Raw genomic sequence first — 12,496 nt, 5'->3', positions numbered from 1 at the left:
GAACCAACTCGAGTATAGCTCTGGGACGAACTTTCAAACAACAAAACGTTCATCAGATCCGCCAACTTGTACGCCTGCAAAGCTTGGGGATTTGCTGTCAAGACATTTTAAAAATCCAACGGGAGCAAAACGGAGCAGCAAAAAGGATTACAAATTCACCACGTTGACTCCTCATTGCCTAGATTCACGAGCATCTGGATCTCGAATCCATCCAAAGCATCATAATTCGTCGCAGTACACATCTCTACGGCAGATATCTACAAAAGTTTACATCCTAATCCACTTCTGAACATTCCTGAAACTGTAACAACATAGACCCTCACAAAAGACCAAAAGTATGACTGCCCAATTACTATATTATAACTTTTGTTGAGTTTACATAATTTTAGTATTAAAATGTTTCTGTATTACTGGAGGTTGGCCTCCTCATCTTTGATCTGAAATCCTGACTACGCAAACATCCTTTTGGTATGCAAATCTAGTTTTCAGATATAGCTCTCTGTGAAGCTGATTCGAATAATTTCAAGGGAAAAATTGTTCCGGGGCCGGGTATCGAACCCGGCACCTTTGGCTAAGCGCACCAACGCTCTACTAACTGAGCTACCCAGGAACTCTATCAGACACAGATTCAATTTTTTTCCTTTATATCCACATACCTCTAAGTGGTCTGACAAACCGTCAAACATCTAACATTAAGTGCACACAAACTCTGTGTGACTTGAATTGTGGTTTTCTGTTAACGAACAGTGACGTGTATTATGCATTATGTATTATGTATGTATATGCATTGTGTATTACGTACTGTGATAGGCTACTTACAACAAAATAGCGTGACTTAGATTATGCATCATGCCATACGACTGGTGGTTCGTAAATAATGAATGCACATAAATGTAGATAATATGGAAAACAGTAAGCGATGGCGATAGACATATTTAATTTCATATCTCCTTAATCTGACTTCGCAGATCCAAAGTTCCTCCTTTTAAAATGTTTAAAATGCCCTATTTCAATTTGGACATGGACACGGAAATTCCGACTTAAACTAAATCCAGAAAAATCACAGTCAATCATTGTGGGCCATTCACGTTTGTTAAGCACTATTACCATACCAAATTTGTCCCCGAATAAAATATACGGCACCGAAATTCCGTTCAGTGAATCAGTAAAGAATCTAGGTATTTATATGGATAAAAGTTTAAATTGGAACCTTCAAGTTGCAGAAACCTGCAAAAAAGTATTCTCATTAATCCACTCGTTTAGGCGATTGAAGAATTTTCTACCCTTTTCCATGAAAAAAAAAAAAAAAAAAAAAAATGTTAGTGCAAACACTCGTGATGCCCCACTTCGATTACTGTGATATTCTGTTTACTGATCTAAGCGTTACTTCGGCGCAGAGATTGCAGCGTGTTCATAATATGTGCGTCCGTTTCGTCTGCAATATTCGCCGGGCTGATCACGTAAAACCATCCCTCGAAATGTTGTCCTGGCTCCGCCTAGATGATCGTAGAAAAATCCACTGTCTTTCCCTTCTCTTTCACATATTGCATTTCTCCACTCCTGTCTATCTTGCGTCTCGTTTTCAAAATTTATCCACCCATCATAACCTAGACACACGATCACAACACTCCTCAATATTATCCATTCCCTCCCATCGAACATCCTCATATTCATCTTCTTTCACTGTGGCTGTTCCTCGGCTTTGGAATTCCCTACCGAGTAATGTCAGGGACTGTCAGACATCAAACCAATTTAAGAATTGACTAACTAAAAATTTTTCTAACAATCCTTGTTAACAATAATAGCTCTTTCAGCTTTCTCAATGTTTAATGGTTATATACAGGGAACGGATTTATATGGACTAAAAATATATGAAATATGTAAATATATATGTAGTTATTTTTACCAAAATATGGAATTAAATATGGATTTTTACCAAAATATGGAATTAAATATGGACTTAAAATTATAAAAAAATGACTATGTACGTTAAATATTGGTACATTTTAATCAAACTAAACAAAAAATATAATGGACGTACCTTATCTTCCAATGTAGTTTCAACAAAACACAATTTTTATTGTCTGTTACCATAACAATAGGTTACAAACATTTCTTTCAAGTGCTGAAAAGTGAATCTTCTTCTATTGTCTCTGAGGATAGATTTATACTGACTAAAAGAGCGTTCGACGTCACAAGAAGTAACTGGTACATAATTCAATTTCACAATGTCTGCTGGGGATAAGTCCAAGTTAATCTTCACTGTTGATTCACCACTCATCACAGCAACAACCTTTTGTAGTTCTTCATATCCAGGGTTTTTTGAAAGTACAGTGTCCACCTTAGCTCTTACTGCATCTGCAACTTTACCTCTACCACGATTCAGTTGTTCCACAGTACTATTTATAATTTCAAAACTTTCAGATAGTGAAAGGTGCCTATTTTGGAGACTTTTGAGCGTTTTTATGATGCATGAAAATGTATGCTGAATGTGAGCTAAGTCATTCTTCACACTTATGTCACAGGTAACTGTTTTCGCAGTATCAATTGAGACTGCATCTTCAGAGTCCAATGCAAGGAGAACATTGTTAATAGAGTCTATATGTTCGGCATAATATTCAACTGCTTCTAGCCATGTACCCCATCTAGTTAAAATTGGCTTTGGTGGCAATGGAATTTCAGGGTACATTTCTTTCAACACGTTAACTCTACTGGGAGCTTTGAGAAATACTTTTTTCACTGATGAAATCAACAAATCTACTTTAGGGAAATTGTCTCTGACCACTTCTGCCACACGATGAAATGCATGCGCCACACAAGTAAAATGAGTCAATTTAGGATATACAACAGATAATGCTTGTCCAGCTTTGACCATATAAGGGGCAGCATCGCTAATAAAGAATAACACATTATCGTACATAATACCCTTTGGCCACAGGATACCCATAGCTTCGTTGAACAGTTTAACTATAGTTTTGTTATTGCACTTTTCTAGAACATCACAATGTAAAAGAATTCGTTCAGAATATTGTTCACTTAACAAACCGATAACTACATTACCAACAAGTCTACCTTCTTTGTCGGGAGTCTCATCAATGGAAACCCAAATTGAACTATCTTTAATTTCATCTCTTATCTTCTGTATTGTCTCATCGTAGATGGATGGAGCATACGTCTTCCTAAGTGTTGACTCATCCGGGATTGTATGTTGAGTATATTTTTCAAGGAATTCCCTGAAGACCTTATTCTTTAGTTTGTAGAGAGGAATATCAGCAGAGATGAGAGAACGGCACAGGTCGATGTTAAACTCAGATCTTACATTCGATGTTGTTGGTTGTGTTAAAAACAATTGTCTCTGCTTGGAATGTAGTTGTTTGTTGGCCTGATGTTTACTAGTTGTAATGTGTTGTTGCACCAGGAACTTTTGTGTAGATGATACTGCACACTGACACAAATTACAAAATAATATTTTATTGTCAGTTGATAAACCATCTTCTTTAAATTCTGAAATGTAACTTGTTAGTTTTGATTTTAAATTGACTGAATGACGTACTTTTGGCATATTTACCGTCTTTATAGTATGATTTACAAAACTGAACCTATGTGTACTCTGACTGGCATTTAACTGTTGAGCTGCACAACTGAAGTCTGTTAAAAATTTTTAATTAAATTAATACAGTTTTGTAACTTACTTTCCCATTGTTGATAGGACTGCTAATTTTCAAATAACTCTGATGTTAAAGGGATTACTGAACATGTGTTTAAATCTCTATTGTTGAAATGTATTTTTAAAAGTTAATGGAATTTTGTTTTGTTTTATTGTTAAACCTAATATAATATGGACTGTTTTATATGAAATATGGAAAATATATGGAAATTAACGAAAATATGTACTAAACTCTAAAATATGGAAAAATATGGAAAATAAAAGAAGGATTTTTCAACCCTACACATTGTGAAACATAAAGATAATGCAAAATATAAATTATATTAGCTTTATAAGTAAATATGTATTTACATATAAATCCTTTCCCTGGTTATATATCACAGAATAAATATTTAAATTATCTCATTATTATTATTATTATTATTATTATTATTATTATTATTATTATTATTATTTCTTACCAATATTTATTATTGTCACACTAACATTACTTATCCAACTTTCATTATTTACTTTCATTTGTATGTATGTATTTATTTATTTATTTACACTGCAAGTGGGCAAGCACCCAGTGGCAGTGGTATACACAATATAAACAATACACAATAAAATGATAAGCAATACACAATAAAATTTACAGTACACAATACAATTTTACAATACATATACAATTTTATACAAAATACAATAAGAATACACAATACAATTTAACAGAATAATAATAAAACATAAATAAAATACCTAATTTTACAATACAACCTACATAATTATGTATAGGCCCTACATAAGTTTCAATAGTCTTTCACGTTACTCTCATCTCACTCCCTGTAGTGGCACTATGACGCATTTCACTGACACTTTAGCACACATTTCACTGACACTCTGTAACACATTTCACTGACACTCTATAACACATTTCATTGACGCTATAAATTATCACTGATCGGAACTGTTCACTGCACTGTAAAACCATAACTTCACTGACTCACCTCGCTTCACTGATACAACAGTTCAAATAAGTCAAATAATTACACCCTTATGAATACTTATAAACAGAACTACATTTAAACTAAACATTTCTAGTCTAAGGCCCTCTTACACGCTATTTTTAAATAATTTACAATTCAAACCAAGGAAGCATGCATTATGTTTTTATAAATTTGGTAAATTTATTTTGTATATCAAAGTCATGTGTAAGTGATAATGAATGTCCAAGGTATTTAATATTGTTCATCCTTTCCAATTATCTGTTACTGACGTACATCTTGCTGTGTATATATATATAATATATATATGTATCTGTGTGTGAGTGTATGTATGTATGTATGTATGTATGTATGTATGTATGTATGCATGTGTATATTTATAAATATATGTCTACATGTTGTTATATTATGCCTACAAATGTACATATTTTAGCGAAATTTCTTAATATGATCTACAAGTTCAACATGTCTATTCATGTTAAATTCTCTAGGTATTTCGATTATAATTTCAAGCCTTCAATCAAATTAATGTTTATTCACTGTATGTATCTATATGTTATGTCTCTACATACGTAAGTATGCATGTATGTATGTATGTATGTATGTATGTATGTATGTATGTATGTATGTATGTATGTATGTATGTATGTATGTATGTATGTATGTATGTATGTATGTATGTATGAATGTATGTATCTATGTATGTATGTGTGTATATTAGCGAAGTGTCATAATATTATCTATAAGTGCAACATGCTATTCATGTTAAATTCTCTATGTTTTTCGATTGTAATTTCAAGGCATCAATCTAATTAATTTATATATGTTACACTCTTACAAGTGTATATTTATTGTACGGTAGTCTGTAAGTTTCAATTTGTTATGATTAGTTTAAAATATAACCCTAATATACTGTATGTAAAATAGAGTTTATAAATATGGAATAAATACTACTACTACTAAACCAAGGAAATAACTCGTCAGGCTAGATAAATACATGTCACCTTAAAAAATTAAATGTTAAATGTCACCTTAATTTTAATTTGCACTTTATATACAACTTTTTAAGTTATTCTTGTATCTCCTTAAGGAAGGACAGCCCTCAAAGACCGCTGCAGGTAGGTCATTCCAATCATTTATAGTTCTATTTAAAAATGAGAATTTACCGACATCCGTTTTCTGTTTCCTACATTTGATTTTAAAATCATGGTCGTTCCTACCATAGTAAGTTGGCTTTTCTAACCGAGCCGTTATGTCTACCCATGCTTTCTGACCTAGATGTGCTCTATACAATGATGTTATTCTAGTTTTCCTTGTTTTATGGTCTAAATATTAATGTAATAACTATGTAACCAATTGTATTCTATTACAATATTAGAGTCTGGCTGGGAAGAATAGAAGGCCTACTGGCCTTAGCTCTGCCAGATTAAATAAATAAATTATTATTTCCTGTTTAGTTTTTGCACGCGTTTACTGAATATAAAAGGGTGGAAGTATTAGTCACTTCTCACCATTTTGGTGATTTGACATTAATTGTGATACTCACGCTTCTAAGGAATTGGCTCCATTCTTCAGATTCCCATTCAATCCTTCTGGGGGTGTGATGTAGTCTCCCACAGTTTTGCTATTTGTAGTCTGGGTCATGGCTTTGTCACAATCGGTTGCTTTTACTTCGGTCTGTGGGAGAAAGACAGAAATATCTTTTAAACATGTTGGTTACTAATCAAACAAAATTGTTCCTTCCACTTAATATAAACAAGCACACACATAAAAACACACACACACAAATGGCTTTTGAATGGAATACTTTCTAGAAGCAATAATTAAATATCTGAAGGAAATCAATGTTAGTAGAAACCAAATTTATAGATTTACATTGCAATGGCATTAAAGGTATGGCGAAATAACCATGTTTCATATTCCGAGTATACTGACTAATCGGGATGACTTAACTCGATTCATCTTGTTCCAACAGGAGAACGCGAGAAGCATTGCAGACACCTCGCAGCTTGCTAGCTTAGCTTAGCTCAGCTCAGCTCGGCTCCGTAAGGTTTTGGAAGTGGGGTAGGTTAATTGATTATGAATACCAAGAAGCTGTATTAACTAATCCCTTCACTACTAACGTCTTGTCAGGAACGTGATGCGCTCCCAAAGCATAGCCGTCTAGACATGACGTCTTTGTGACCCTGCGACTTTTATTGACAGTTTTCATTCAAGCTATCAAATGCAGTTTTTCCAAGCTGTCTATTTAGAGGGTTGTTGTATGTTGTAAAACGACCTTTCATGAAGAAGAGGCGTTATTTTCCTCTAAATATACGCGAAAGGTTTTCCAGAATTTTAACTGTTTGAATAAAAGTGCATTGAAGTTCTGTCCTGCATTCCAAGTGGAATGAACAAAGTTTAAGAAAGGGAGTCAGAATCGAGGTCTTGTAAGAGTTATTGGCAGTAAAGTGACATGGCAGAAAAGGTCTGTCTACGAAGCACAACATTCACATGGTCAACATAAAGGAAAAAAGGGTAACGATGAAGGGGAATAAACAGTGGTGAAACTGAAGGGCGTAATAGAGTACAATAACGTTATGTTGTGGGTTGATTGTCAGGTCAGCGTCAGAATGAAGTGTTATATCCCTTCTCCATTATGGGAAAATACGTAAAAAAAACTACAGAAATGTTTCTTCAATATAATGTTTATGGTACTTTTCAGCTTTTCAATGTTTACATAATTGCATGTAAGACCGTGAAGGGAAGCAAACCCAGGAAGGAAAGGATCTATACAAATCTTCGACTAGACCTGGAAGCAGGCATTTTATAGAGGGTTAACCTTGCCTAACTGCAGTGTTAGTGAAAGGGGAGGGGCTGCTGGAGTTACGACGACAATATTACAAGCAAACTGTTGGGCTTATTCCTCCCCGTCATATACCTACCACCCACAGAAAAAAAAGCTAGCGAGAACCTGCAAAGTTTGTAAATCTCACAAGAAAGAAGCGAAACAACGTGGGAGTGCAAACAATGTTTTGTACTGGAGTCTTTCGAAGCTTAACATACTGTTCAAATTGTTACCAAATTATGAGTATAATATCACAATTTGTAGTAAAAGACCCATGTTTATTGCAAACGACCTCCACCTGCTTTTAAATGCCACTTACCGCACACCACCAATTCACTGTCTGCGCGTGGAAATTTAAATAGAGATTCCAGGCAATAAACCCGTCCTTTTAAATTTTACTGCATTAATTTAAAGGTAGCAACAAGCAAACTTTAGAAAAGAGTCAATAATGAACATTTGTTAAAGGCAGGTGTCGAATTAATTACGTTCATTCTGGTGTACTGCTTTGCTTAGAAGATATTTTAAGTTCATGGACTTAACTCGGTTTGATCCATTCAGGGTGATGGACAGAATACATTCTGAATCAGACCTTCGATTTCAGGCTGGCTTTAAAGAGGCTAAAAATGTGAATTGCAACAAATGTCAAGTGTAGCATGATGAAGTGTCCCTAAAAGAAGGCAAATTCGGAAAAAACGCATTTTCGATCAAATGTGGACTTAACGCGTTTTGATTCCGAGCTCCTCAAATACGTTCAATAAAGTTTCATCGTCAACATTTTTACATTAAGTTACTTAAAAAAAAACACACACATGAGTTTTTAATTCCAGTGATTCTGCATATTTCTTTTAGTAAAATTCTCCTGCACACAATTTTAATATCTGAATATTTTTTACACAAATTAAGTCCACAATTTCCACATCTGACATTAATTTTCGTAATCTGAACGGCTTTCTTGTTAGCAGCTAGTACTTGAAATAGACCTGGATTCACCCTCACCTCTATATTATCTTCCTCACTACCACTTTCTTTCTTCAACTCCGCCGGTAAATCAATTTCCAATAGCACTATAATATCACTTTCACCCAAAACATTAAGGCTGCTATTACCCACAAAACAACTCATGTCTATGTTCTGTATCCATGAATACAACTAGATTTGAATAAACACCAATAAAGAAAGAACAAATTTACCAACTCAAGTTTCTACACTGCAAGTAACTGGTAAAGTGGAGAATTGAAACAGTAAACGACTTTCACGGCATTACAAACAGTTACAACAATGGACAAAAATCACAGAATTCAAACTTGAAAATGTATAAAAGTGTAGGTCATATGAAATGCCAAGGGTGGGTAAAGTCTGTCCACTAACAAATACTTAAAATTATTAGTCTGCTATATTTAAAATCTAAAACAGAACACATGTGTATATATTTTATCATGTTAGAGACAAATAGAGTAAAGGTGAAAGCTGTCAGATTTCATTAATTAAAAAAAAATTAGAAAATAAAAAGGGTGGGCAATTTTTTCCCAACCGTGATAATGCTAGGGTTAAGCGAGAAAATAATGATTTTATGCCCATTGATTGACGCCTTTTTTGCTCCTCAATTGACAATTCGAGACAATTGAATCCTTCCATTTACTGAAGCCTTTTCTGTCTGGAAGTTGTTAAAAGATACCACAGCTTTAACATTTTATGAGACATGTAATTAAGTCCTTTTAGCTTAGAAAGTTTTGAAGAACAATGAGAAAATTATTCTCTTCTGCGGAGCGACTCATATGTGAAAAATTGTAACAATATGATACACAGGAACATACCAATTAATAGTTATTATAATTATATAATTGCTGTAATTACTCACGTTTCGTTATTTAGGTCTAATGCACTATCCTTGATACATGTTCGTCTGAATTGGTTTTGGAAGTGGCCTGAACAGTACATAAACTATTGGCAATGATGTCATGAATTTCTTTTCTCCTCCGTTTTTCACATCTGTCCAATCTCAGATTTTCTGTTGATTTTCGTTTCAAGCAAAACTGCTCCAGAGCTTTTGTGGGTACAGTGTCTACTTTCAGATTACGACTGTTTTTCGGTTCGTAATTTAGGAGTTTCCGCTTTAAAGGTACTTCGTAACTTGACTCCTCAAAATGAAGTGAACATATTCGAGCTGAAACAACATTAAGTCTTAAGATTTTTACCCCCTTTCTTTTCCCTCAAAGCAATCTATGGAATAAGTCAAACAATAAGTTTAACATGAAAATATATTTTGCAAATGAGTTGCGAAGCAAATAAAATTTAGTAACATGCGAGAAAACTCATCGTGCTGTAAATTGACTTCACCTTCCTTCTACAAGCATGCAACCATTGTCTTGCCAAGTCTTCATTCTTCGGAAACCTATAATATTTTACGTCAGGTCCTTTTGTTTTTCGATTGTAACTCAAACAACCAGATACTGCACATCCAGGCATACTAATAGCATGTGTCACGTTAATAGCATTACTGATACAAGAATAACATTCAATATACTATATATAAACAAAGAATTAACACCGTGCACGTACACACAACAGCTGTTTGTTTTGTTCCTCGAGCACTGCGGTGCGAATTAGCGCGCCGCTCCTGCTTCCCAAGTGACGACATGCGCAGTAGAAAACGAGTTTGAGTCGACCGTCTGCTACACCATTATATTCCCACCACGAGACAAACCAAGGGTGCCCACAGGAGGTAGCCAGTGATAGTTGCTACCACTGAGATTTTTACTTTTTACGCGTTTTTTTTTATTTTTCTCTACGTATTCGATACATGTTTTCTCAACCTCTCTGCAAACAATTCAACAAAAACGAGTGCTTTAAACTATGAATGCGTCCGCAGGGTAATTTAGATTTCAGAACTGGCTATTTTTCATGTTCAGTTTTCTCTTTCTTCGTCCATCTGTTTCCTCTAATTTTCTAACAATCTTGCCACTCTGAGATTAGATCCTGCGGACGCCCTCGAAACATAATTCAATTTAAATCCTGTCAAAATTCAACCTCGCAAATTTCAAGTGCAATAATTAATAATAGGTTCATATTAGAAACAACAACAACAACCATATTTCTTGACTTAAAAATCGATAATGTGTTAAATTGGAAAAATCGTATTAAAGAAATTATCCCCAAACTAAATTCAGTTTTTTTTTTTTTTTTTTTGCAATTCATTTTATGTAGATTTCCAGAAAAGTCTATATGTACAATGAAAGTTTATTGTTTCAGTCATTGACTTTACTGTTGTGTATGTTTTAGGTGTTAACCTCTACAAGACGTATAAACGTTTTCGTTGAACAGTGTCAACATCTTCCAGATACGAACAATCAATTTTGCAATATCATTGCTCTCTACATCTCTACACATACAATACATAATTAATGAAATACGGGGATAAAACCTTTTAAAATTAATATAATTATAAACACATTAGTTGACATTAGGGGCACCTATATTTGAATATTAGAATATTAATGTGTTTATAATTATATTAATTTTAACAGATTTTATCCCCGTATGTCATTAAATATGTATTGTATGTGTAGAGAATGTAGAGAGAGTAATGATATTGCAAAATTGATTGTTCGTATCTGAAGATGTTGACACTGTTCAACGAAAACGTTTATACGTCTTGTAACTTATAATGTAAAGGTTAACACCTAAAACACACACAACAGTAAAGTCAATAACTGAAACAAATTTTTAATATAAATTCAGCTTGTTTTGCTATTATATCTATGCAAAAGACAGTAAATATCAATACCTTAAAACAATATACTTTGCATACTTCCACTCGGTAATGAGTTTTGGAATAATATTCTGGGGAAATTCCACAGATAGTAACAGTATATTCCTATTACAAAAATGAGTAGTAGTAGGTGCCAAATCTAAGGAATCGTGTAAGGCTGTTTTCAAAAGACTATAAATAATGACCATGGCTTGTCAGTATATTTTTTCATTAATAATCTTTCTTGTATGTAACCGTGAAAACTTTGTAACTAATTCAACAGTTCATAGCATAAATACGCGTCAAAAAATGACTTTCATATTCCATCGGCAAGTCTATCGTCCTATCAAAAAGGAGTGCGTTATATGGCAGTAAAATTTTTTAATAGCCTCCCTATCGATATAAAAAATGAAACTCAAAACATAAGATTATTTAGGGCCAAATTAAAGTACTTAATTTCTCACGCCTTCTATTCTGTAGGTGAATTAATGACATTCAACAACGCTTCATGAAATTGATAATAAAACTTTGTGTTGTATTAGTAGACGATATTGTAAACCTTTTCTGTATAAATTTCAACTAATCCCCATTTCAGTTTGGTTGATAGGCTTTCCCCTCTACTCACACTCTTTACCATCCGTGAAGGGGAAGATGCTACTGTCTATCTTATTAACGTTTGACTAATTGACTTTGAATATAGTAAAAATTCTTATTATTGAAAACGTTTACCGGTAATCTAGATTTCGAAAATCCATACTAAGCGTTTATATTTTATTTCATTTCATTGTTGTTTATATCAAGTGGTACATTAAAATGCTACCGACAGTTGAAGATAAATGTTTTCTTCACTGCTAGTTGCTACTCTACAGCATAAACGACGGAACAATCTTCATTGTGTCACTCCCCCCAGACTTCATAATACAAACTAGCTTCCCTTTATTTAATTAATCATCATCATCATCATCATCATCCTTCACGAATTAGGCCTCTGTAGACCTGTTTCGGCCCCTATTTAATTAATTATTAGTTGAAAATTTTATAAAAAAAAGACACTAAAATATACTAAAACATGTAACTGTCAAACGTCTGTGTCACTATATTTTATATCCATTTATGTACTTTATTTAATATTTTATTTTCTTGTGTGTACAACTTGGGGGGTGCAGGTATAAGAGGTAACAGCTACCGGTCTGTTATACTGACGGACTCAGGGCAAGTAGAAGGGGAAAGAAATGCCTCCGCATCCTCTCAACTTGTATGAAATGTCG

General features: G+C 33.8%; 1 protein-coding gene across 1 annotated transcript in view; it reads right to left on the bottom strand.

Annotated features, from left to right (window-relative positions):
* The window catches only part of Mdr49 (Multi drug resistance 49), a 139,720-nt gene that overhangs the window by 83,981 nt on the left and 43,243 nt on the right, over window positions 1–12,496 (bottom strand). The window contains exon 2 of the mRNA XM_069824349.1: window positions 6,200–6,330. Coding sequence (XP_069680450.1) covers window positions 6,200–6,297 — 98 coding nt within the window. The 5' untranslated portion in view covers window positions 6,298–6,330. The remainder of the gene's footprint in view (window positions 1–6,199; window positions 6,331–12,496) is intronic.

Source organism: Periplaneta americana, chromosome 4 (assembly GCF_040183065.1).
Source record: "Periplaneta americana isolate PAMFEO1 chromosome 4, P.americana_PAMFEO1_priV1, whole genome shotgun sequence".
In the NCBI taxonomy this organism is placed as follows: Eukaryota; Metazoa; Arthropoda; class Insecta; order Blattodea; family Blattidae; genus Periplaneta; species Periplaneta americana.
The sequence above is the reverse complement of the archived record's forward strand: the minus strand, read 5'-3'. Positions and strand labels throughout refer to the sequence as shown.